At 40.2% G+C, this 27,944-nt stretch overlaps 1 protein-coding gene across 2 annotated transcripts; it reads left to right on the forward strand.

Moving 5' to 3' along the window:
- The first annotated feature begins 206 nt into the window (after positions 1 to 206).
- Positions 207 to 27,852, forward strand: ece1 (endothelin converting enzyme 1). 2 transcript variants are annotated; one of them, XM_024269405.2, is made up of 19 exons: positions 207 to 364; positions 10,457 to 10,543; positions 13,050 to 13,188; positions 16,482 to 16,694; positions 16,779 to 16,903; positions 16,982 to 17,128; positions 17,682 to 17,747; positions 17,986 to 18,174; positions 18,277 to 18,419; positions 18,566 to 18,680; positions 23,061 to 23,171; positions 23,252 to 23,350; positions 23,443 to 23,520; positions 23,597 to 23,700; positions 23,986 to 24,096; positions 25,464 to 25,531; positions 25,627 to 25,817; positions 26,354 to 26,449; positions 27,075 to 27,251. In XM_024269405.2, exons 2-19 carry the CDS (start codon positions 10,457 to 10,459, stop codon positions 27,249 to 27,251), a joined length of 2,259 nt encoding a protein of 752 aa, XP_024125173.1. In that variant the 5' UTR covers positions 207 to 364. The 2 variants fall into 2 exon arrangements, with proteins under 2 accessions (XP_024125173.1, XP_024125172.1); XM_024269404.2 differs by lacking the exon at positions 207 to 364 and having other exon boundaries at positions 9,972 to 10,543; positions 27,075 to 27,852.
- The last annotated feature ends 92 nt before the right edge of the window (positions 27,853 to 27,944 follow it).

A 27,944-nucleotide genomic window follows, 5' to 3' on the forward strand; every position in this document is an offset into this window, starting at 1 on the left:
ATTAATAAAGATGCAAACATAAAGTGTTGAAACAGCTGAACTGTTTTAATGTGCATCATTAAGGTGAATCTTTCTGTCCAATAACAGACTCGCATGAGCGGACGCGTTTATTAAAACGGCCAACATTCAGACCACCGTCCAGCCTGTGACAGATGTGTTTTTCGGTTGTTGTGTAACTTTCTGCGGCTCGCATCAGTGATGATTTCCGGGACTGCGGTCAGGCGCGTCACGGGGACGCACGGACGGACTGGAGGAACTATCCTGGCGCAGCGGCTCAGCGGCGGCAGCTTTAGCTGGAGCTCCGGCCGTCCCGGTCCCCCGGTCACACAGCGCGGCAGGCGGCGGCAGGCGGTCCGGTACCACGGTAAGGACGCGGTTCCGAGCTCCGACGTGTGTCAGAACGGCTTCACGCGCTCCCTGTTGGACATCGCGGTTGGATTTGGGCCACAAAGCTGCGCGCGCGGCTGTAAAAAGCCAAAACAGACCGATCGAGGCTCTGACATTGACTTCAGGGAATGCTGGTGTTATTTCTAAAGAACTATTATAATGATCCGGTTTCATTTGGTTTCTACAGATGAGATCGGGACTTATTCAGAGGATACAAATGCAGCTTGGTCATTCACTGTCTCACCCTGAATCCTCCTGTTGCTTAAATCTGTTTTTAACAAACAAATACATCCTGCTGACCGGATTATCCCCAAATTATAGAGATTTTTATGGTCAGAATAAACTGTCACCGCATTTTAGTGAGGATGTCTTCTTATATAATTGAGATGAATGTCTGAACTGCAGAAGGGGAGGGGAAAATGTACTTTTCTTTGGAAAACATCATTGGTTTGAAGGCTAAACTTTCCCCTCTCCCTTCTGTCATTCGTTCCTGTCTCTTTTTTCAGCTGAAAAGTCTAAACTCCAAGTGAAATTCATAAACAGTTTGTTAGATATTTCAAATGCCTGACAGAATCCAGACACGGAAGACATCCGCTGACTATTTGTAGAGTGTCATGCTGGGGTGATTTGCTGGTTTAATAACATTATCCGGCTCTGGACATGCTGCTCTCCACCCTCCCTTTTGTTACTCATTACCCAGGTGTGACCAGGAGTGTGCTATAGGGCGCCATAACAACAGCGAGGACAGGTAATCTCCTGTGTGTCTGTGAAGCTTCCCCTTCTTTAAGTCTAAATCAATGCAGAAATGTGGCTGGCTCGCAGCGAGGCGAGGGTCAGAGGTTTGTTGGCTTTGCAGTACAGGCAGGAGTTTGTTGACCCCTCTGCCTTTAGGACGCTGCATGCTGGTGACATGAGACCCGGAGGGGTGTTACTCGATGAGTGCTCATACGTCAGAGCACCCAAAACACTCTCAGAATAATAACTTCTCAAATGACCAAGAATCTGAAGCATTTCAGAGCCCCGAATGAAAAAAAACAAGAAACATGTGAGAGTAGAGTAGTTTCAGTGCAACTAAAAATAAACTCCAAGTGTTATGATTCTGATAAAGTCCCTTAGATTACTTTAACAATCCTACTTCTGAGTGGAATAAAGCCGATTGCTCAGAAAAGAAGCTTTTACCACGTTGAACACTCCACCTCCAGGCTGGTTTCCCCAAAGGAAAACCGCTCATCTGAGGGAATCGAACGCCTTTCCAGAGCTGTGTTGACTGAGACGGCCTTATCTTATCTGTGGCCTTCAGGCAGAGAAACGTAAGGAGCACAAAGGACGGAGCTGTGGGACAGACACCAAAATGGTTGCAAATTGTGCCAAAACCATGTTTATGGTCCGCTGTCTGTCTACTATGATGCCACAGTCCTCAGTTAACACCGGAGCTCCAGTGTTTATGTTCTCTGATTTATTGTAACTTTTCAGCCATTAAAATTAAAATTCCAGTTGATTGTGAAGGATGTTAAAGATTACAATATGTTAAAGACTTTGTGTTTAAGCGTCACATTTACTGAACATTTGTTTATGTCTATGTACTACTAAGCAATATGCTATGCATGTTTATGCTTCGCTGATGATTGCTTTGGGATATTTGTGCTTGTTTTTTGTTTAAAGCTTTGCACTTGTTTTTGTTATTTCTTCTCATCGTTTTCATCGGGCTTTGTTGACAGGAAGGACCTTGGTAACCGTTGCTACGGTCGTTTGGTCCGGTAGTCTCTCTGTACCAGGGGTGTCAAACTCCTTCGCACAAGGGGCCAAAATCCAAAACTCTACTTAGGTTGCAGACCAAACAGGATTAACATTTATTGAACACTCTACAATGATTTTTTTTTTACTTTAAAATGGTAACTTTTTAACATAATTATGAACTTAAACTTAGGTTAGCCAAAACAGCTAGCATGTAGCTTAAATATTAGCTAAACTCCAAAACAGCCAAAAAAACTAAAAACAGGCCTAAATTAGCAAAAATAGCTAGCATGTCGCTGAATATTAGCTGAGCTCAAAAATAGCCTAAAACAAATCTTAGTAAATGCCAAAATAGCCCAAAAAGCTAGCAGAATGCTAATTTTTAAAACTTTAAAACTTTAACTTTTTAACATAATTATGAATAAAAAACAGACAGGAATATTATTCCAGAATAAATCAACTTAAACCTTAAATAACTTTCAATATTTTACTCTACATAAAAATATATTCATTCATTCATGGATCTTCTTGTCCGCTTCTTCCCTTTCGGGGTCACGGGAGTGCCGGAGCATATCCCAGCTACTGAAGAGTGAAGGCGGGGTTTACCCTGGACAGGTCTCCAGTCTGTCTCAGGGCCTCAATCACACACACATTCACTCTCACATTCATACCTAGGGGCAATTTAGAGTCACCAATTAACCTATGAAGCATGTTTTTGGACGGTGGGAGGAAGCCGGAGTCCCCGGTGAAAACCCACGCATGCACGGGGAGAACATGCAAACTCCACACAGAAAGGTCCCAGCCGGGAGTCGAACCGGGGCCTTCTCGCTGTGAGGCGAGAGCGCTAACCACTGTGCCACCGTGCAGCCCCATAAAAATATATTTTGTTAAAATTATACAAGTAAGAAATAACCGTAAGATAACATCGGGATATTAATAACAATAAAATAAAATGATCTGGAGGGCCGGATTAAACTTCCTGGAGGGCCGGATCCGGCCCCCGGGCCTTGACCTTGACACGTTCTTTATAATGTCAGAAATATTCTCATTAACCATTACTATAGATGATGGGTCCTGTTGTTTCCCCACATCATCAGAAAAGTCTTTGGAAAATGTGTTTAGTGCACAGATGAATGCAAAGTTTTAAACACAAAAAAGAACAAGTGTCTCAAAACATACAAAGCATTCATCAAAGAAGCATGGACACACTTCAGACTGTGCTTAGTACATACACAAATGTTTAATAAATTTGTGCAGCAGATATAGACTGTGGACTCGAGACGCCACAATTCTCCATTTAAAACTGGATCATATGTTACATCATTAAGATAAACTATCATTGTATCTCTACGACATACCATTAGGTTTACGGTGAAATGTCAAAGCCTATCATGCCAATGTTAGATGGATGGATTATTCAGGATTAGGGGGGTAATGATGATTCTATGAATCAATTTAAACTTCTGCAATCTAACCAGATTGATCTGTCTGATCTGTGGTGATCCTCTTTTTTCATGATATTTCATGATATTTAGTTCGTTATTCAAGTTATAAACTGACCAATCAGATGCCGCAGTACAAGTAGGCGGAGCCTGTTGCCCCCCCACGTCCAACACTCAAAATAATTGACAGATTTTCTGTGATTTCAAGTGGTAGGGGTGTGGCCTTTTAACAAGCTCATTCCTGATTGGTTAGAGTGGTTGCCATTGAAACAACCTTTTGTACTTAAGGAACAATTTAGGTTTCTCACCGACCACAACCCAGTATGAGCCACACATCCTTTAGGAAAACAAGACTTGGTACTTTTGTTATGGCTATTTGTATGAGAAATGTAAATGAACTGCTTTATGTTGGCATAAATAAAACAAACTTTAAGAGAAGATTTATTTCCCCCAAATATGAAACAGTTTATAAATTTTAACAGAGGTTCACAAGACTTGCTTTCAAAATAAAGGACTTCCTGTATCACATAGGATCATCGAATTAACTGTATTTTTTCAACCATGAGGCACACTTAAAACACTGGAATTTGTCAAAATGTTTAGTTCTTGATTATCAAACCACTACTGTTCTTTGGAGGCTGGCAAAGTGATTAGTTATTTTACTTTTTTTAAAACTTTAATTTACAGTTACCATATTTACTGGAGTATAAGTCGCAAGAACAAAAAATGTCTAATCAAGAATAAGAAAACTATATATAAGATGCTCTGAAATATAAGTCGCACTTTTGGGAGAAAATTCAGAAGTTTCAGAACAAATCCGCCAAGCGCATCATAGCTAAAATTAAAAAATAAATAAAAACAAGAATACTAATCTTTTGATCTGTATAAGAAAATTATCAACCTTTAAGAGGAAAACAATCAGATTCTCTTCCATGTTTGTTTTGGACGACACTTCTATCGCTGTCAGTAGCAAATACTTATACACAGATGCAGCGCCCTCTTGTGGTCGTTAGAGGAAACAACCGCTAGAGGACAACTGGTGTTTACTGGAAAAATAACACATTTATGAGCTTATTTATGTCTAAAAAAAATTAAAAAAACACAAATAAGTCGCCTCTGAGTATAATTCGCACCCCTGACTAAACTATGAAAAAACTGTGACTTATACTCGGGAAGATACGGTACTTTTTTAAACCAAAAGCTTTGTATTTGCCTTTAATCAGAGAGCCACAACAGAGGGGAGCCAGATGAGGCTCTGGAGCCGCGGGTTGCTATAGAAACTCAGACCACCTCGGACCAATCACTGCTTACTGACGACTTCTGGTTCCAACATGGCGGCATCCATTTAGCCAAAAAGGAAGAAGAAAAAAAGCAACGAAATTGACTTAATTTGATGGGAGCTGTAGCATTTTCCATGGATGACATCACACTCACTCGGTCCAGTTCTCTGATAGAGTCAATGGTGAAGTCCAAGGAAAATGATCCTAATGTTGGAGTGGTTGAACCTGCGGCTTGGCTTCAGGTGTGTTTACGTCATGTTCACATTGACAGTGATGACTGGAACAGGCAGAGCTTCTTGGTGTTATTGTGGTTTCCTTTTGTCGCATGTTGTTGGTCGAAACCGAAAGCAGAAGAAGAAGAAGAAGAAGAAGAAGTTGTCTTCTTCCGCAGAAGTCATCTCAGTCATTACGGAGGCTCTGATTCTCAGTTGTTCTTGGGATGTAGTCATTAATTACACATGTGGCGCTGAACCACATTTAGACTCGGCATCTCGTGGGATTACCACGGTGGTAGACTGAGCTCATGAAAGCTGCAATCTTACACCAACCAAGCCCAGAAATCCTTGTAGTCCACGTCCTTGCACCACTGTACTTCATACCAGTTTGTTTTTATCAACAAAAATGTTTCATTTTCTTTATTTCTCTTCTAAAAAATCAACTTTTAAAGCATCAATGGCTTGAGCAGTAGTCACTGTGCCAAATCCCCAACACAAACACACTCCATTTATCTGTGGAGGAATTCTCTTGAGCCACAAATAATCGTCTGGTTTGCAGGATCAGTGACGAATTACTGACGCATGCATGATGTTTACGGCCTCCGTCAGAGCACGCGGCCTCGTGCTAACCTCGCATACCTGCCTTCCTTTGGGAGGACATGGTGGTGAACCATCAGGTATTTGCGACAAACTGACCTTGACTACAAAGTGTAAGACTTCCATCACTTTGTTGTTTCCCTGTAGCCTGTTCTGGGTTCCTCCGGATTAGACCATCAACCCAAGTCCTCGTGAGAATTGTGTTATTTGTTTTTTATAGGGTTTTTTGGAGCAGTTAATATCAGAGAACACAAATGACCAACGTCTGCAAACACAGTCCCCTGGAAGTGTCTGATATTCATCATCAAATATTAACAGGAAAGGGGAAGTGGTGTTCTCGCCGAGCTGTGATTCATCCTGAAGAAGGTCAGTGTGTGTGGACGCATGTTCCAGCCTCTCAGTGCACATCTGAAAGCCAGGAAAGTTCTCAGAAATGTGTGTAGGAATGGGATCTGCAGTAACGGGACGAAACCAAAGGCTTTTAGTTTGACAGTATTAGTTTGAAAAAGTAACGTTAGTTAGGAGCGTTTCAGTTCAGTTGAAATAGACGAGGAGAGCATAGATGGAACAAACGATGACAGAGATCACCTCAAATGAACAACTTCCACATCAGCCCTTTTCCTCTCTCTGGAGTCCCGTGAAAAACCTTATTTCAGCTTGAAGTGTCCCAAACCATTTGGTGTCGTCTTTCTTTTTCCCTTCCACCTCCTCCTCCACTCTTGTCTCTGCATCTCTCATCTCCTTCTAGTGCTGCCACTAACGATTATTTTAATAGTCGACTAACCACTGATTATTTTTACTGATTAGTTGACTTATCAGGTCATGTGGAAAGTGGACATGAAGCACAAATCTTAACTATAATTAGCTTTAAACTAACTAAAAATAAAGACAATTATGATGATAGTTTATTTAACTTTTAATGAACTGTGCAGGCTCTGTCCTTCATTAGTTTCTGGTATTAAAACAAGATTGAACTAGAAAAGTTGCATTACCTGTGATAATGATAGTGTGAATGCTTTTTACTCAAAGTAGTCGCTGAAGATGCTGAAGCTTTTTGCTGAAAATGGCAACACAATTGACTTTAATTTCTGCAGGGATTTAGTAAAAATGCAAAAGCTTTTTGCAAATTGGTAAATTTGCTAAAAAAAAACTGGATATTTGGTAGAAGAACTATGAAAGAGCCTTGAAGTTGGATGAAGTTTAACATTTTGTAGTAAAATTGCTTAAAAGTCCTTAACACAGGCCAATTTAGCACAAATCTTTAGTGTGTTGCTTAAATATTAGCTAAACTCCAAATTAGCCCAAAAAACTTTAATAGATGTCAAATTAGCCAAAAAGCTAGCTCATTGCTTAAATACTAGCTGAACTCCAAAATAGCTTAAAATTCCACAGTAAACTAAATTAGTCAAAAAACGTTAGCCTGTTGCTAAAAATAGAAGCTAAACTCTGAGTTAGCTTAAGAAAGCCCCCAGTAAAAAACAAATTAGTTAAAAGCGTTAGCATGTTTAGAAAATTACTATAATAATGTTGATAACACATTTTATTTATATAGCACTTTTAAAAGATACTCAAAGATGCAATTATTATTATTATTATTATTATTAAAAAATATATAAAAGATGAAAACAGTCCATGAATATATTTAAAGGCTTGTTGCTAATCTTAAAATTTTGAAATTTGAAGTCTTTCTCATTAATTTCCTTATGGAGCATATTTTGTTCAGTATTTCAAAAACTATAAAGTTACTGAATACCAAAAATACAAGCAGTAATGTCCTAAAGGAGCTGAACGTTTTGATAAATTCAAAGGTTGCCGATATCTCTGAAAGTGTGATTGAATTTTTTACGTGCCAAAAACGTACAGAAAGGAGCAGGAGAATCACTATTGTGTGAATGCTTACTAAGCCATCGCACAATTAAATGAGGTTAGCATCTGAAATGAGGAACTATTTTTCACTAAAAACAAAGTTTTGGTCTCACTCACTCAGATATAAAAAGGTGCATTTTTTGCTGCTGAACGCTCACAGCTGTTTTCAACTTTACTCACTCTGACTCTATATAATATAAAATAACGACCAATCGACTATTAAATTAGTCGTCGACTATTTTAAAAGTCGTGGCAGTCCTGCCTCCTTCAAATCCTCGAGTCCGGCATCACATTCACTCACCAAACAGCTGGTAGGCCGGGTTCAGACCTTTAAACATGTTTTAGAGCAGGATTTAAGAAGCCTCTCTGACGTTCAGCTGGACCCGAGTCGGATCTTCGGGATTGATGGAACATGGTTTAGCAGGAATCCGTTCTCCTGGTCTGCCCGGATTCCTCTGGGATTTCTGTGGTGGAAACTCACGTTTCCTTCATGGTCTGATTATGCAAAACTGGTTTGGAATGAAACATGGAAATGACCTTTGATTTTTTCCTCAGGGAAGTTTGAAGTTGTTGATCTGAACATGCCTGATAAGGTCAGCAGGATGGATGGATTAATGTGGGCAGAAGCCAGTCAGAGCTTTGAGCTTCCTGCTGGTGCTGTGTTTTTAGTCTTTCTGGAGCTCATTTATGACATTCCTAACAGAAAATCTTGTTTCATGTGGATGGAAAGTCTGCATTAGTGTTCCATCAATCACGTCCTGCAGAAATGACAAAAATGTGACACATTTATCCTGAAATCCTTGTTTTTTTAAAGGACTGATTTTAACACACCACACGTAAAAGATCTTTGAGTTTTGGGATGAATTCTGTTTCCTCCCTGTAAATACTAAGAAGACCCTTCTAATCATGGCTGTTTAGACTGTATTTCATCTCTAAACACATACAAACATGGTGAGGAAAAGGTCAAATCCATTAAAATTATGCAAAAGTATTTTACTGACAAGTTTCACTCACATTCAGCTTTAAAATGTGTGAAGTTTCAACTCTGGAGAATCAAAAAACAAATTTCTTCTGGGATTTTAAAGACCCACTTCAATGAAAATTGTGGTTTTGGTGTTTTTAACGTGTTCTCGTGGCATTTTTCTGATGATGGAGGACATTAATTAAGAGAATTTAATATTGTTTTTATTCCTATTGCTTTGAAAAAGGATCATATTTGTGATGTAGAAAATGCGCTGGGCGGGGCTTCAGCCTCCCTGTTCTGCTACATTCTGATCATCTTGCAGACAAATAGATCCATGAACGTCTATGTTTTTCTCAGCTGAGCTGGAATCTGGATCTAAACTGTACAGCTGGATAGAAGGGATATTCCTCACCGTTTTTGTTGCATCGTTGATGTTAGGTCGGGGGTTCTGAGGGGCTGTGAGCTCTTTTAACAGATGGGTGATGGTAAGGGGGTGCGGGGTTACTCTACAGTTACTCTAAAGTCCCACAACTTAGAAGTGAATTTTTAATGAACTTCTGCCACTCAGCAGAAACTATGTCAGAGAAAACGACATGTTCCTGATTAAAAGACCACTGGGAACAATGGACCAAAAAATGATCAGAGTGGAGCTTAAATCGCATAAAAACATAAAGAGGAACATTTGAGATTCTTTGCAATGATGCATGATTATAAAATTGTGTATTGACACATTTCATTCACAGTAATCTTTGAAATGCTTATGTGGGGTCGAAGCTGAAAAAGCTGAACATTCTGAGTGTAATTTTTAACAGATGCATTCTGGGTTAAAAAAAAACTGTATCAATTATTTGTTGAAGCTTAGGTTTTATACCATGAAAGGTTTTTATTATTGATGTAATGTTCATTGTAATTGTGGTTTTGTGTTGATACATGCTGAGGCAGAAGATACATTCATATTTTTGATGTTTCTCTTTTTTGTGTGGTGGTTCTAGTCCTAAAGCAAAAAGGGAATACATTAATTTCTAGTTAATAACTTGCAGTTAATTAATGTATAACCTACTCAAGTGGCGGAATCAACTTGACAAACTTAGAAAAGACGCTTCCTTAGCTTTAATGTTTGATTTGTTTGTGGGTGAGACTGGTTACCGCAGTAGTTTTATGTTTCCAGGATTTCCTTTTTTCTCAGCCACAAACCCTTGAGACGTTTATTTTTAACCAAACTGCAGCATCGTCGGGTCCATGTTTGGGATGAAGGTTTGAGGCCGTCACTCTAACAGGTAGCAGTAACCAGTAACCACAGGAACATGCGGCAGCAGGAGGAGGATTTGTCTTCTCTCTGCCCCGCCCCCCGGTGGACTGCGTCCTATAGGAGGGACGCTGGGTGTGAGCTCAGAGATTCCCTCCCCAGATCTAACTGAAACCACATTGGAGAATGCGGTTTCACAACGACACACAAACTCACACTCACACACTCCCTTCTACACACTCAGTCTGGCTCATGAAAATCGCACAAGTCAGAGCTGCTTCCTGTTTTTCTCCAGTTCCGCTTTTCCCTCATGCCTTGTTAGAGTAGGCAGTTCTGTGGACGAAGACCAGGAAGACGGGAAGACAAAACCGACCGGAGTTTGTACCGTTCGGGGGAGAGTTTTGTTGGGGTTGTTGAGACTGTGCCTGAAGCCATGGGGGCTGTTGGAGGTGCTGACAGGGGGGACGGGAGCAGCAAAGGACTTTCAGGGCAGAGGACAGACTCTTTTATGTAGAGCAAACTCATTCTATGAGCAATCCTCCAAACCAGACAAACCAGATTGGTGTTGATGGATTCTCGAAGGCAGCGCTGCTCCAAAGCCTCTCAGGCTGCCGAGGAGTAGACGCCGCTGCCCCAAAGGCTCCTCAGGCCACGTTAGTGAGGAAGGTTGGGGCTCCAGGATCATGGAAGCTCTGAGAGAAACCTTTCTTCATCTGACTTTCCAGATGTCAACATACAAGAGAGCCACTCTGGATGAGGAGGACCTGGTGGACTCCACCGGAGACGACGTCTACACATCCTCACCTATGCAGGTAAATGTCCACAGGCTTTCTCAGCTTTACTTTTGAACATCTGTACCAACTACACAGGACAGGCTTTCAGCCACAGAACCAGAATCAGTTCAGTTCTGTTCAAAATCCTGTTGTCATAGTCATAAACCCACCAAAGCCACGACTCTGGTGGATGTCAGACATCTTCTCCCTCGATTATTTGTTCTTATTTTCACACAAAAACCACAGGATTAGTACTGAAATACTTGATACGCATAAAAACACACCCGGTCATGCTCTAAATACAAAATAAAAAAGAAATACTACAGAGATCTAAACTTTTGCTTTAAATGGGCCATCACTCAATTTCAGTTTAATTTATGAAGCAGGAAAAGATTCAAACTCGGTTTAAAACAGTTTTTCAGCAGGTTCCTGACAGATCTCACACATGCTTCACATAACACGACAGAAAACAAAATCTTATAATCCAGACGTTCAAAAGAAGCAGTGAGAGGGGGACTTGAAAAGTCAGTTCAATGGCAGCACTTCTATCAGTCTGTTAAATGCCAAACCAGAGTTGTTCTGACTTGATGGTAGCGATCGGACGACTCGTGGTGACTCATTCTAAGCTTAGTGAGCACAGAGAAGAAAGGTCTGTTTCCATAAGGTTCCTACAGGTAGGCGTCTATGCGGCAGGCCAGGGGGAATGTACAGACGAACTCACTGGAGGATTTTCCCTTTTTCATATCTAACAGAATGTATCATAGTGATACCTACGGGAAAAAGCATCTCTACATTAATAACTGGTGGCACTTCTTTTTTTATAATAATATTTTATTCAGATCATCAGATTTAAACCAGGGGTCTGCAACTTCAGGCTTCGGAGGCACATGTGGCTCTTTTACCCCTGTTTTTAAACTCTCTTATCTCTCTATTGATGCTCTATTACCCCTCTATTGTGACAGTTTTACCATTCTTTTGAAGCTCTTTTACCTCTCTATCAAAGCTCTTTTACCTCTCTATTGGAGTTCTTTCAGACATCCATTGCCACTCTTCTCCTCTGTGGCTCTGTGGTTAAAATAAACACAAATGTTTTTAATTTTAATTGAAATGAGTTATTTTTATATATATATATATATTGGAAGCTGCATCAAGTGAAAACAAAATAGTCAGATAATTCAAATTTTATACAACTCCTTCACAAACTGACTATTGCTACTGACTACTTTACCCATAATGCTCTAACAATCCTTTAAGCAGTGCACCTTGGCAGTTTACCTAAACATTTTCACAGATTTCAGTGTACCACACAAAACCAGCAGGAGATCAGTATGCACAAATCAGGAATCAAACTCAGCCAGATCAAAAAGCGGAATCCCAATCGTTGAGAAATTCAAGTATTAAGGTTCATTTATGGTCTGAAAAATACAGTAAGGGTCACTTAGTGTGATTTTCACATTTTCGTCTGAGATGCACCAGCGACAGTAAAATATGTTTCTTTTATCACTGCTGGCATTACTCTGCTCACGGCCACATTTATTGCATTGAGATGATACCATAACAGTGTGTCTTTTATTTTGAATGAACGTCGTGTCAAAAGTTATTAACTATTTCATATTTACAAAAAAAAATACTTTTTCTTTTATATGTGCAAAAAACCCCAATGTTTTAATATTTATCATAAAACAATTCCATAAATACAAATGAGTGTGTTGTTTTTCCAAAGGGTGACGTCAGACTTTGTGGCTCCCGTTGGGCTCCAGTGTTTGAATCTAATCTTTGCCGCCACATTTAATTCATTCCTGTCCAGATTGAGGCTAAAACAGCTGAAAGAGATTTAACTTTTAATCTAATTTGACCTTCTTGGTCTTAGGCTAATTACGCTGTTAAACTGTAGAAGAAACTTTCTTTTCTGAAATAGGTTTCTGGTCCAAATTAACCGGCGTGCTGAGAGCTCCGGATTAGGAGGTGACTGGATTTGGCGTTGAATTCACACAAACCAAAGTCTCTCAGGCGGGATTTACTCTATGTCTGCTGCATAAATGTTTGACAGGTTATATTTATGGGTTAATTAAAGGCGTCACATTAGCAAAATGAACTAATTAAAGGATTTGATGGTGACTTTTGGAGTAAGTGCTCTCAGAATTAAATTCTTCTGGGAGCTTTAACCTCTGGAACAGGAAGTTAAATCAATCTGTGGACTTTTGCCGATCAGTAAGTCCCTTGAAGTTTGTTTTCTCAGAAGCTTTCTTCAGGTTGTGTCCAAAAATGACACCTTATCCATCAGTTCAGTAGGATTAGCGTTTTTGTTCTGAATCAGGACAAAAGACAAATATCAGTGGTGAGAAGGAACGCTTGAAGAATGCTTAACCTTTGCTGCGTAAGAGGATTGGGATGCAGTTACAGGAGAACTATTGTTCTCTGAAACCTGTCGTCAAACTCAGAGACTTTCACAGACCGGCCCTGAATGATTGTATTCCTGCATTTTGAGTTTTTTTGTATGTGTTCAGCTCAAACATTTACCTGCGTGTCCTGTGTGTGTGAGCAGGTGACTCTTCTGCAGGGCCGGGGGGCTTCCTGCTGGCCGGACAAGACTCCGAGGGAGAGGAGGCTGCTGCTCTCGGTCTGCGTGCTGTCGGTGGTCCTGTTTGTGTCGCTCATCTGTGCAGGAGTTTTCTACAAACAGGGTGAGCTCGAGGCTTCCATTGCTCAGGTTTTTATTGTGATGAATAACCATCTTCTCCAGCCGTAAATATTCTTTTTTTACCAGGAGCTGACAGTTTTTTCTGCTGCTCTGCTGCTGAAAAAACATCAGATTTACATTTCAGGATGGCTCGTTTGTTAATATTGCATTTATTTCCTGATGCATTTATTTTATAAATGGAGTCTTTATATCAAACGAGCTGAAAACTGCATTTTATTTTAGTTCTCCTAATATCCATAAGCAGCACTCATTTGTCTATGTAAGAAGATATCTGCTTGTGTGCTTTTTAGGAAAAAATATCAAAAATCCATACATCAAGTTCCACCTAAACTTCTGCAGTTACACCGTTTGGTCCTCCGCCTATGTATCAAAAATTGCAGATTTCCCTTTAATGTGTTTTCCGAAAAAAAATATTTTTTTAATAAATCAAATGTATATTAAATCATTTACTTTCGAAAGAAACAGGAAAACTCCAGGCCTCCATGTTTTCCAACTAACAGATCTCCTGTTGACAAAACACACCTGGTCCAGGTAATCAGCAGCAGGAGGGGCTGAACAGGAGTCTGCAACCTTCGACACTTAAAGCCTTGTCACACAGGATTTGACGGCCATGTCGCGGGTAAAAAAATGTAAAAATCTGCCACACGTGCTTAGACGCACTAACTCTCTGCATGTTCGTGGAATATCAGTGATACAGACACAGGAGTCCATTCCAGCGCCAGAGCTCTGCTTAATCACGTGTGAGCGCGTCCTCCCATGCTCAGCCGCTAAACAGACGCTGTAAGCAGTGGTACAAACGCAGACCGGCCGGGGAAACGGCCGTGCTACAGCCGTGCAGGAACGCGGAGTTTCGGCGTCCAAGCATGTGTGCCGGCGTTTGCTCCATGGCCCGATCTCGCACCCGTTGCACTGCTGTACCGCTGGTACCACACGCAGTCACCCACGGTCTACATTTTTGTGCAGTTCAAAAATTCTTTCCACGTGTAACGCCATCCAAATTTTGTACCGCGTGCTATTCTGCTGCCATATCTCGGCTGTTTGACTGCCAGTCCACTGCTAACAGTGTCTGTACCAGGGGGATGACTGTGCTTCTGTGCTTCAGCAGTGATATTGCCGTGAAAGCCAGTTGGACCGGGCCTTTAAAGAGCCATTCGAGTGGATCTCTTACTGACCATGACCTGGGAGGAGCCACAGTCTATTCTTCAAAAGGAGATACCATATCACTTTTAGCAGAGGTTCATATGACTTCCTTTCAAAATGAAATACACTCTGTGTCACAGCATCATCTCAACGCAGCAAATGTTGTAGTAAGTAGCAGTAACAGTTTATTTTACTATTTGTGGATGATGCCAGTCAGAAATTTGTAAATCTAACTTACCAAATTTAAATGAGAGCCATTTAAGTGAGTTTTACTATGTTTTTAAAGCTATTAGGCACACTTAAAATCCTTGAGTTTCTTCAAATATATAAAATCTGCTGTATAACCTTGTGCTTTCTTTCTTCATAAACCAGAGGGCCACAATGAAAGAGTCAAAGAGCCTCATGTGGCTCTGGAGCCGCAGGTTGCAGACCCCTGTTAAAGACAAAATATGGGTGGAAAAGCTCATTTAAGAAAAAAGACTCATTGAATATCTTTATTTTAAACTAAATAAGACCAAACAAAACTAGAAAAGTCAGATTATCTGCGATAGTGCTAGTGTGAATGCTTTTTGCTGAGATGAGATGCTGAAGGTGTTGAAGCTTTTTGATGAAAATGATGATAAAATATACTTTAATTGCTGAAGGGATTTGCTGAAAATGCAAAAACTATTTGCAAAATGTTAAATTTGCTAAAAGACTGAAAATTTTGTTAAAGAAACTGTGAAAGAGCGCTGAAGTTTACCTACATTTCTGAAAATAATTTTAGTAAAATTGCCTAGAAATCCCCACACGCCAATTTTGCAAAAAATATTTAGTGTGTTGCTTGAATACCAGCTGAACTCCAAAATATTCTAAAATTCCTGAGTAAACCAAATGAGCCAAAAACGTTAGCATGTTGCTAAAATTTTAGCTAAACTCAATTTTTTAAAACTACTATAAAAAGATGAAAACAGCCCATGAATATATTTAAAGATTTGTTGACAATCTACTTAAAATTTTGAAATCTGAAGACTTTCTCATTCATTTACTATGGAGCATATTTTGCTCAATATTTCAAAAACTATAAAGTTGATGAATACCAAAATACAAGCAGTAATGTCCTGAACTAGCTGAACATTTTGATACCAAGTATGCAGAAATCACTGGGAGAATCACTGTAGAGTAAGCATTCACACTATAAAAATGTTCTAATATATCCTTTGATTTGACACAAATATAAAAATTGTAAATATATGATCCTTTTTAATGCTGTTTCTCTCCAAATGTTTTCATAAAATATCTTGTTTTGGGGATTAAAATAAGAGAAAATATATCAAAGATAGGTAAACTGGAGTCATTAAAGCTTATTTTAATTATGTTTGCAAATAAATTAGTGACAACAAATTCTAATTTTTTGCTTTTTACAGCTGTTTGTTCAAACCAAGATACCATCGGAGCTATTTGTACTTTTTTTTTGTGAAAACCCCCCCTTTGAACTTTAGCACAGCGACCATGACTGTCCCCCCGAGCTGGTTCATTATGGAAACAGTTGAGTGGATTTAGCACCACATCCTGGCAGCTTCTCATCAGTGCTCGCTTCCTCACGTCCACCATGGGAAGCAGAGTACCACTTCCTTCCATTCGGCATCGCATGTCAGATGACACTTTAAAATAATGAGAGGAACAAGGACGACCCTCCCCTGGGACACGCTGTTCTCATTGTTGCTCGTGACTTCTCCTCATATCTGTTTGATGCCGAGCGCGGACAGACTGTTCTGTTGTAAAGATGGAATTCCGAGAACACCTTAAAGATCTTCTGTTTACACGTCTTTGTCAGTCCTGAGGTATTTGGAGGGGTTCACCCAAAGTCTGAGCTCCATTTTTCAGGGCTAAACAGGTCGAAGTGTTCGTTGGTGATGTTTCACGTCTACCACGGCTCTTGTTTTCCTTAAACCATCTATTTAGAAAGGATTTCTACAGAGGCGAGTTTTCCCTCCAGGTTGTGTATCTTGGCCTAAATAATACTTTCCAGATGCTCTGAAAACCCTCATGCATATTTGTGCTCCCATGAAATATTTTTCTGATTCTCCGCCGCGTTTTTTTTCAGATTTCAGCCGCCGGCAGAACCTTGACGATGCTTTTTGTTAACTCTGACAGCTCACCCGGGCTCGTGCCTGACGGGACCATGCATCACCGTGGCCAGCGCGGTCATGGGAGCTCTGGACAGATCTGTGGACCCCTGCCATGACTTCTACGACTTTGCTTGTGGGGGCTGGGTGAAGAACAACCCCCTTCCCGAGGGGAAGTCCCGGTGGGGTCCTTTCAGCAACCTGTGGGAGCACAACATGCTTGTGATGAAGCATTTATTAGGTAAGAGACGTTTTTTAAAGCGGGATCTGAGATGTGAACATTGGCCGCATATTTTGTCTTTATTTGATCCCTTATTTTGGGCAGAAAACACAACAATGAAAGGTTTGAGTAAAGCTGAAGAGAAAGCTCAGAGATATTATCAGGCCTGCATGAACGAGTCCAAGATTGAGGAGTTAGGAGCCCAGCCTCTCCAGCAGCTGATCAGCCAGGTATGTTTGCTCACATGCCGGCCGTCAGGTCAGCTCTGCTCTCTGTCTGGAGGAATCACTGTCTGCTCCCTCCTGCAGTTAGGAGGCTGGGCTCTGAATGGGCCCTGGGACAAGAACAACTTCCAGGAGGTCCTGCGGAAAGTGTCGGGCAGCTTACGCACATCGCCGTTCTTCACCGTCTTTGTTAGCACGGACTCCAAGAATTCCAACAGCAACGTCATCCAGGTATAAGGATTTGGATTTGGTTGGTCGAATGTCCCTGTTTACGCCTCTGAAGGCTCAAGTTGAACATCTTCCTGCTGTGGTCGCTTTGTCCGGATTCTCCGTGGTTTAGATGGTATCAGCTGTTACGCTCAGGATAGCTGTCACTGCAGCGGTGCTGCATTCACACTGGAGTTTAACCTTAACTTTATTTTGGTTCTTAAATGTCACTTTGTGAATTTTAAACAATAATGATCATAAAGCAGAACTAACATTTCCATTTACTATGAAATTGTACAAATCGGATATTCGGATAATCGGATATTTTATAGTGTTCCTGTGTTCCTTTTGTTTTCTGGATTATAGCTTTAGATTTATAAATATATATTTTTTACTCTTCATGTGGTTTCTGGTGACACTTGAGATGCATGAATCTCGGTGTGCCGTCATGGGACTGGAACAAATTGTAAAAATATGATCCTGTTTTTTCATCTGTGTGGAAAGAAGCTGTCTTTGTTGGTTCTGGATGGACGCAGAGTCACAGGATGTCTTATCGTTTTTCCCTTTGTCACTTTAGGTGGATCAGTCCAGCTTGGGGCTCCCCTCCAGAGATTACTACCTCAACAAAACAGCAAATGAAAAGGCAAGCGGTGCCCTCCTTGGTTTTACAGTTGTTAGGAGAAGAATGTGTTGAAGCAAAAACTGTTTTTGGTCGCCTCGAGTGTGAGAAAGAACAAAGACGTGTTTCACATCTGCATAGAAAGTCAGGAAATAATAAATCTGCATTTGATCCTCAGGGAAAGCTTTTCCTGAGGATTACACGTCTAAGTGAGTTTGATCAAACTTCTCATCCACTCCGCGATGCTTTCTGGGCTTTGCAGTATCTCACGGCATACCTGACCTTCCTGGTGGAGTTGGGGGTTCTTCTGGGCGGCACGGAGGAGACGTCTCAAACGATGATGAAGGAGATTGTGGACTTTGAAACCACCTTGGCCAACATCACCGTCCCTCAAGAGGAGAGGAGAGATGAGGAGCTCATCTACCACAAGATGAAGGTGGAGGATCTGAAGGTGAGTTCATGTTTCTGACTCCAGAAGTGAGTGAAAGTATTGTCAGAAAAAGCTCATTTAGGAATTTCTCACTTTGCGTGTGTGGTGTCTTTGTTTCTGCAGACTCTGGCCCCGGCTGTGGAGTGGATGCCATACCTGAGTGAAGTGTTCGAGCCGGTGCCACTTAACCAGTCCGAGCCGGTTGTTGTTTATGCCAAAGAGTATCTCCAGAAAGTTTCCGACCTCATAGAGAAAACTAATAAAAGGTCACAAATTAAATCATTTTAAATTCTTTAACTGTTTGGTTTCCTTTTTATTTTTACAGAGAAGCTGTGCATGAATATCCTGCTACCAAACATTCAGTTCTCATTGAAGAGATCAACCCATTGAGTGTGATGTTTTCTTTTTGCAGCCTCCTCAACAACTATATGATTATGAAGGTAGTGAGAAAGATGGTTTCTGTTTTAGACCAAAGGTTCCAGGATGCAGAGCAGCGCTTCCTGGAGGTCATGTACGGCACTAAAAAGGTAAGAAATGGGCGTTTAGAGCCTTGGCACTTCTTCTACTAATAAAGTCTTAGCTTAAAACAATAATTTGCTTTGCTTATGTTTATGTAAGCATAAGTTGTTGTTTGTTTCAAGCTTTGAAATCTGACAAAAATGCCTTTAACCCCCTCAGGGCAGATGTTGAATATAAGAGCCAAATGCTAACTACTATTACTACCCCACATGATAATTTTCCCCACATAACATATTCCTTCTGTTACTAAAACTTAATTTGGCTCTGAGAGGGTTAAGTGGTGTTTTACATGTCAGGGAGACGTGAACTCGCTCGTCAGCTGAAGCTGAAGTCCTGCGTGGGGCACAGGAACTGGCCCACACCCAAACAGCTGAGCAAAAACGCCATTTTTCTTGACCCCGTGTTCTTTTGTTTGACACTGCGTCCAACTTTCACAGAAAATGGAAGTAGTGACTAGCAGAATCGGAACTGAACTTTCCTGACACGCTCTGTCCTCACAGATTGTTTCTTCCAGCAGATTTGGGGAGTTTGAGCCTCAGTGTTAAACAGTGTTTCAACACCACTGTCTGGTGATGTGTTCACTCAGTTGAGGCTTTTTACAAAGAATTGCTCTCTAGACAATAGCTGTGTTTTCACTATAAAATTGTGCAAATTGGATTTACAATAATAAATTGGCCTAATGGAAACACAATCAATTAGAAAAAGCTCACATCTATCGTATGAAAGTTATTTTGCTCGGAGGAGGTTGCTTTTAAGCTGCATAAAAATGACATATTTCACTTTAAAAAGTGAATTCTTAGATCAATTGACAAAAGCTCTTAAAAATATTAGTTTTTATCTAATTACATTTTCAAGTTGAGTAAACCATCAACTCAAAGTTTTAATGAGGTGAAAACTAATAATTTGAAATCTAACTAATTATTCATTGTTACAAGTTTTCTTTTTTTTCAGTGTTTGCAAAACTGCAATGGAAACACATTTTTTTAATTGAATGAATCATGTGACCAACATTGACTGCACAGCAAATACGTGGTAAATGCTGTATTTGCATTGAAGTGAGTTTTTAAAATGATGGAAGTTATCATTTTAGAATAATCCTGTAAAGTCTTACTTAATGTAAAGGTCATTGTGGTTTCTTCATGGCTTTTACTTGACTAGCTTATATCTTAACGTTTTACTGTTTTACTTTTTATTTATTAATGATTCACTTGTTTGTTTTTTCTCTGAGTAGAAAACTGAAAATGATTCCAAACATATAAAATCACCTCAAGTTAATGACATTTGTTCCATTTAATTTTAATCAATTTTACAGAATCCACAATGTAACAAAAGCAAATAAATTCAAAGTTGTTCTTTAATATGCATTTAACTTTATATTTTGCTCTTTCAGTTACACTTTTTTTTTGGTTCATGCGTATTTCTGCTAGAAAAAATGCTAAATAGCTTTTCTAGTGCTTTTGTGGATTCATCTTATGTAAGTTCTTCTAAATGCAAACGTCGAAGCTTTTTTTCGGTTCAGCTTCAGCTCTGGGGCAGGGCAGCTGAGGGGTTATAAACTGCTCACCAGGACTGGATAAAAGAATCTTCTGAATATAAACCACCAAGTCAGAGCATTAATCTCGAGCTAACGTCAACTCTGTTTCTGATCCACTGTGGTTGGTACCAGTCGTCTATTTCTAACAGAAATGATTAATTCAGTGTTTACTTAAGACACGCGTGAAGACGTTCCAACATGTTAGTGTTCCCTGAAAGAGGATTTTTCTCCACTGAAGTGGATGTTTTACTGGGAAGGCTCCAGTGACCCCAGCCTTATCTAAGCAGGATCCTGTTCCCTCGGCCTTGTTTTCCACTGGGGTCAGGCTGTAATAACAAATCAAAACTCTCTTTGTGTGAGTCTGGTTTGTGTGAAAGTGCAGCTGTGTAGCTTTTTCCATCTCGGACAGAATTCCAAAGCAGATTTTACAGCTCAGAAAGGCTGTCATTTCCTCACAGAGATACGACTTCTTTTTGTCTTTTCATGCTCGCGGCTCGTTTGTCCTTCCTTTTACCTGATAACCAATTTGCGCTATTAAAACCCCTTCCTATGAACCCCTTCCTATTCTTCATTGCCAGTGTGTGCTCATTTTCCTACAGTTTGTTTAACCGTCCCGCAGCATCCTGGACTGGAAGACACAATTGTTTTTACAATTCTTCTTTCTGACTCCACGAGTGAAAATTTGACCTCTGCCACAAACTCAAAACTAACCAAAATTTATCCCCCACTAGTGACTGGTGAAAATGAATTTTAGGCTCAGTGAACGAACCTCCCCACAAAAAAGGATGACATCACAGCAGGAGAAACCATCAATAATATGGGGCCAAAATCTTTTATTGGGATTGATAAAAACATTTCCAAATCCACCGAGGAAATTAAAAAACACAGGTGTCGGGATAACCAAAGGAAGTCTTGAAGTTATTATGGGATGGCCACCAGACTAACAACTTGACAGCCCCTTTACTAAGTGTGAAATTTAGCAATATTCACATATTCCCACAATTTGGGAGAAGAAATGTTTTGCTCGAGGAATCTTCACAAAATTTAACACAAACGCCAACAGGTTGAGTCTCCAACCACAAGTGAAGTTTTCCTTACCTTTGACCTCGGAAAGAGGCTACCATCTTGAATTTCCCCCCCAAAAAATTCACCTTTAATATCTATAAATTTAAACTTCTCTTTATTGTTTTTTATGGTTTAAGACAGGGGTGTCAAACTCAGTCGCACAAGGGCCCAAAATCCAAAACACACCTTAGGTCACGGGCTGAACAGGATAAACATTTATTGAACTCTCTAAAACTACATTTTTAAAACCGTAATTTTTACGATCTAGATATATACTGTTACCTGTGATAATGCTAGTGTGAATGCTGTAAGCTGAATTTAGCAAATGAAGATGCTAGTGCTGATAGCTGAATATGCAGAAACTGATAGCTGAAAACGCTAAAGCTGATAGCCACTAAAATATTAGTTAAATGCCGAATTAGCCTAGAAAAAGAAAACTTAGGTTAGCCTAAACAGCTAGCATACAACTGAAAAAATAGCTAAACTTCAAAATAGCCTAAAAAACTGAAAAAAGTCTAAATTAGCCAAAACAGCCTAAAAAGCAAAAAAAAAAACAAAAAACTTAAATTAGCCAAAATAGCTAGCATGTAGCTAAAATATTAGGCTAAAACATCGGGCCATTAATAAAAATAAGATATGATCTGGAGGGCCGGATCCAGCCCGCGGGCCTTGACTTTGACATGTGGTTTAAGAAGTTGTAGGTTTTTATGTCTATTAAGCAGAATTCCCTGTTGCTTCCATATATTTTACTGGGATATTGTAAAAATTTAAGACGACTGTCTGGCTCAAGCTGAACAAAACAATATGACATTCGATGTGAAAATATTAGGAAGAAAAAGCTTTGTTGTCAAGGAAATCCAAAATTACATTTTTGCCGATTCTTGCAAGAATTCCATAGATCTGTTTGTCATCCGTAGGCAACCAAAAAATAAAATGGTTGCTATGGAGATAAAAGTAACAGAAAAGCCGCCATTTTGAAGAAAGTGTTTTTTAAATGAATTTATTACATCCAATCAGGCTGGCAGGGACAGAGGGGGAGAGGGAGGGGTATGGACGTCTTGCTAAGACAGTGAGGGCGGGTCAAAGGGGGGGGGGGGTGGATTGAACCCGCTAACCATACAGCGCCGCTCGCCGCTTTCATTATTATCATTTTGACTACAGATGGACCATTTTTACCAAAAATATCCAGAATGTTCCACTGAGGTTAAAGTTTTCCCCGTGCTCCTGAAAATAGTTCACAGAAAAAAATAGAAACATTTGAATCATTTTAGTCTGAGGATCAACTCAAGTCAGGAGTAATAAGTTCTGTTAAAAATGTTTATTTTGCACATTTTTAGTTTGCGTTTTAATGTTTTATTTTGTGTTAAAATGAGTTCTCTAAGGATGTAAAGTCTGACTGTCAAATATTTATTTTCATTTCAGGTCATATTTGTTTATTTGTCTGATGTGATGAAGCCATGTGACTGTAATGTCTCAGTGCTCATAAATGAAAGAATTTTCCTTCACATTCGAGCTGAAACAGATCTTTGTTTCTGTTTGTCGTCTTCTGTTCTTGGAAAGAAAGAAACGGTTTTCTAAACATACCCTCCTGATTCAGTTTTGCACTTGAATCACAGTTCAGTCACTCTCATTTGTCTTTTTTCATTTCAAACTTACAAAAAAACCTTCCAAAATACAAAAAGAATTAAAAATAAGAGTTATAACCCATAGAAATAAAATTCACTGAAGTCCAAAACGAATGCATGAGAAATAGTTTGGATTTCCTGACATTGGCGTGTGTTTTCTGCAGAGCTGCACTCCTCGTTGGAAGCTGTGCGTCAGCGACACGGACAGCGCCCTGGGCTTCGCCCTCGGGGCCATGTTCGTCAAAGACACATTTGCTGAGGACAGCAAAGACATTGCAAGTGCCCTGAGGTTCTTCACAGCCAACATCTGCTGGCGTCAGTGACACCAGTTGACTTTGACTCTTTTGTGTTTTAGGCGGAGGAGATGGTCGGTGAAATAAAATGGGCCTTTGAGGACAGCCTGAAGGACGTCAGCTGGATGGATGCAGAAACTAAGAAAGCAGCTAAAGAAAAGGTAACAGAATGTTTGGAATGGAAAAGAAAGACAGCGCTGCCACCTGCTGTGAAAATGTGTCTTTTACAGCCTTGGACTCTGACTTTTCACAGGCAGACGCCATTTACAACATGGTGGGATACCCCGAATTCATCATGAATGCCACAAAGCTGGACAAAGTGTTCAATGATGTAGGTAAATGTGGACGGCAGATGTCCGCGCCTCACTGAAACGGTTCATATGATTCTCCTCGCTCCTCTTTTTCAGTTTGAGGTGGAGTCAGAACTTTACTTCCAGAATGTGATGCAGTACTACAACTTCTCTGCCAGAGTGACTGCAGACCAGCTGAGGAAAGCTCCCAACAGGAACCAGTGAGTCGCTCCGCACCTCTTCCCTCAGAGGAGGCGGCACGTTTCGTTGGGAACACATTCCCGTCATGCTGACTCAGCGGAATACTGCTGCCATCCCCAAACGTTCCCGGGCAACCGGCGTCTCTCCACTCAGCTGATCCCCGTCTCCAATGAGGCACTGGGGGGGCTTAGACTGGAGTTCCCATGCCCTCCAAACTGATCTGTAGTCAACTTGGGACAGCAGCCGGAGCACCATCTGTCCCCTGTGGACTGCTTCATTTTGGTGACACAATTCTCGTTTTGCAGGTGGAGCATGACCCCTCCTACTGTAAATGCGTATTACAACCCAACCAAGAATGAGATGGTCCTGCCAGCTGGAATCCTGCAAGCTCCGTTTTATAGTCGATCATGGCCCAAGTATGTCTTCCTTCCATCCAACCTTCCATCCATCATCCATTCATTCATCCATCCATCCACCCACCCATCCATCCATCCATTCATTCATCTCCATCCATCCATCCATTCATCCATCCATTCATCCATTCATCCATCCATCCCTCTATCCTTCTATCCATCCATCCATCCATCCACCCACCAACCCACCCATCCATCCATCCATCCATCCATCCATCCACCCATCTCTCCATCCATCCATCATCCATCCACCCATCCATCCATCCATCCATCATCCATCTATCCATTCATTCATCTCCATCCATCCATCATCCATCCATCCATTTATTCATCTCCATCCATCCATCCATCCATCCCTCTATCCTTCTATCCATCCATCCGTCCATCCATCCATCCGTCCATCCATCTCTCCTTCCAGCCAACACTCTTTCCCTCCATCCATTCACCTTCTTTCAGCATTTCTCAAAGTTCTGTCATTCGTTCTTTCAATCCAAGAAGCCTGATCCCTTCCAGGTCAGCTACCAAGTGACAAAAGTTCTGGTCCTTCTTTGGCCTGTTGGATTATAACCTGTTGACATAATTTTGGATTCATGTCAGATGCAATACCATCACCCATTTTCAGAAGCCACTGAATCATGTTCAGAGTCACAGCATTGCTGAAGCCAATCCAGTTACTGTAGGGCAACGGGCCATGCAGGGTCAGATACAAATGAAAAAGATATTCAGGAAATACTCATATAACACTGATTAAAGCCCCACTTCAATTATTTTTTATTTTTTAATCATTCCCAGTGTTTTTTTTTATTATTATGATTATACTCTTTATAGCCCCCATTTTTTTTTCTAGAACATAGTTTCTGCAGAGCATCAGGAGTTCATCAGAATTTCACCTCTGAGTTGTAAGCTGTTCTCTCAGAGCAGCCCCGCCCCTCTTCCCCTCGCTGTAGCTGAGAGCTCTCTGTTTAGACAGAGCAGGGCGTAGGTGGCCCGCCCAGCATATTTTCTATGTCACAAATATGCTCTTTTTCAAACAGCATTTTTTTTCGTATGCTCCTGATTCACAAAGATTTAAATAAAGATTTGACCATTTGAATACTCAGAAATGCCATTTTGAGCTCAATTTTCTTTAAATATGTTTTTTTATTATCAGAAAAATGACAGAACATCTTAAAAATGCAGTTTTATTGTAGTAGATCTTAAAAAAATATATTATTATGAAACTATTTTAATAAAACATCAACTTATGTCCTTTTCTTCTTTGTTTTAGATGAAAGTGACATGATTTGTCACCGAAATCTAAACATAATGAAAGAAAACTTTCTGTTGCACAAACAGATGGTTCATGCTAATGTTCATTTGTAATTTTTCAGAGCTCTAAACTTTGGTGGAATCGGGGTGGTCATGGGTCATGAACTGACACATGCGTTTGATGATCAAGGTACCTTCAGAAAAGACCGTTTTTAATAAAGGCCATTATAGCCATTGCTGTGATTTTTGCAAAAACTAAGAAAATGTTTTTCCCTTTTTTTGAAGGACGGGAGTACGATAAGGATGGAAACCTGCGTCCTTGGTGGAAGAACTCGTCTGTGGAGGCCTTCAAGAGACAGACTCAGTGCATGGTGGAGCAGTACGGAAATTACAGCATTAACCAGGAGCCGCTGAATGGAAAACACACCCTGGGAGAAAACATTGCGGACAATGGTGGATTAAAAGCTGCTTATAAGGTCAGATATATAGATAAAAATCGTCTTAAATAAATTCCGGTGTGTTTCCAAGAGAGAAAGTGTCATCCTGTCAAGTCATAAAGAAAAATGTCTGAAGTTTATCATATTTTTATCACTTTTGAAAGATAAAATCTTTATTTAAATGTTTCCTGTTTTCCAATGTCTAAAGAAAACCCAGAGTAAGTTTAACCTCTGCTAAAGTTGATGTTAGTCTGTTTTGGGTCGGCTCTATTAGCGTGTATTGGAAAAACACGGTTGTTTCGGTTACAGTGCGGCCTGGAAATGCAACAGGTGGCTGCGAGCGGCCTTGTCAGCCTCTGGTTACTTCCACGCACATTACATTCTTTCCATGTCAGCAAAGGTCACCAGCTCTATAGCTGATGAGAAAGTAATATGGAAACAGAAAACATTTCCAGCATGTTAAAACGCACCTTTTCCGACAGATAAAAGGACGCCTTACATCCTCTCATCTGAACTTTCCTGTGTGGAGAAAACTCAGATCCGTCCTTCTAATGTGATTATTTGCTGCTTTGAAGGCTTATGTGAACTGGATTGAAAAGAACGGCGAGGAACCCACGCTGCCTGCCCTTGGAATGACCAACCATCAGCTGTTTTTCGTTGGATTTGCCCAGGTTTGTGTCCATGTTATGTTATCATACATTAATGTTTAAAGTCCCACTCCAATCATCTTATTGATCTGTTCTCAAGCGTTCCCAGTGGTTTTTTAATTATAAAATTTTTAGCCACCTTTTTTTCAAAAAAGTGGCAGTAATTCTTTACCTCTGAGTCAGGAAAGTTGGTGCCGAGCAACCCCGCCCCTCTTCCCGTGTCTGAGAGCGGGAGCAGCATATTGTTTACCTTACAAATATGATCATTTTCAAGTGGCTTTTTTTTTCTTCTGCTCCTTATTCTCAACAATTTGAATAAACCAATACCCAGAAATGCAATTTTAAACTTTATATATGTCCTCCTTCATCAGAAAAATGCCATAAGAACATGTTAAAAAAAAAACAGTTTTCATCAGAGTGGGTCTTTAAACACTACTGTCTCCTGCAAGTCACTTCCACTTGTACTAGTATAGTACATTAATTAATACAACATTTAGTTATTCAAGTGTAAGTTTGCATTTTGGCATAACAAATTCAAATGTATTGCTAGAGAATATTTCTAGGTAATGGGAAATCATTTCAATATTTTTTAAGGACTATCGGACAAGTAAATAAATAAAGCATATTCATGTATTTTATTGATTTTCAGGTCTGGTGCTCCGTCAGGACACCAGAGAGCTCACATGAGGGCGTGATCACAGACCCCCACAGCCCATCGAGGTTTCGGGTCATCGGCACCATCTCCAACTCTCGTGAATTCTCCAAGCACTTTGGTTGCCGTGCCAACGCCCCCATGAACCCCAAACATAAGTGTGAACTGTGGTGATGCCTTGTTGCTCGCAGTGCTGTTTCACAGCAGATGAAATGTGGAATGATTGCCCAAAGTACTGACAGAAATTCAGAAACCACTGAAACTTTGAATTCCGTGCCTCTTAATAAAGATTGTAGAATGTTGATCTCCACAACAGCCTTCCTTAAGCTCTGAAACTAAAAGTGGCTCTAAATGTGTTTTCCCAACACTGGGAATTCAACCGACGGTTAAAAAAAAATGGGAGAACCCCTCCAGTTATGCAAATTGTTTATTCACTCTGTATGGAATAAGCAGTGTTATTACAGTTGCTTTTCACCGTGGATGGATCTGCTCTGATTTAATGTGTTGTATTTATAGTTATATTTTTATAAAACAGCATACCAGGGACCTGTAAGATCTATAAGCTTGACAAAAACTGAAAAGTTTTGTGCAAAACTCTTTTTATCACTGTGCCATTGTCATTTTTTCATGTATTTGTAAAGAAAACATATAAATATTTGTTTGTAAAACTGTGCCACGCAGATGATGTGCATAGGCCAAGCCATAATGTGTCATACCTGGAATGGAGAGTTTGTCACAAATTATTTTGTATATTAAAACAAATTTGGTGAAACGCTGAAGTTGAACTATTAATGCCATTTGAAGCAAATCTACCACACTTTCAGTATAATTTAGGCCCGCCACGATCGATAATAATCGACGACTAAT

This window comes from Oryzias melastigma, linkage group LG5 (assembly GCF_002922805.2).
Source record: "Oryzias melastigma strain HK-1 linkage group LG5, ASM292280v2, whole genome shotgun sequence".
NCBI lineage: Eukaryota > Metazoa > Chordata > Actinopteri > Beloniformes > Adrianichthyidae > Oryzias > Oryzias melastigma.

Coding starts and splice junctions, on each gene's coding strand:
- ece1 (XM_024269404.2), top strand. CDS start 10,415: ATGGAAGCTCTGAGAGAAACCTTTCTTCATCTGACTTTCCAGATGTCA. Junction 10,544..13,049: donor ACACATCCTCACCTATGCAG/GTAAATGTCCAC, acceptor GTGTGTGAGCAG/GTGACTCTTCTGCAGGGCCG. Junction 23,351..23,442: donor AGAAAGCAGCTAAAGAAAAG/GTAACAGAATGT, acceptor GACTTTTCACAG/GCAGACGCCATTTACAACAT.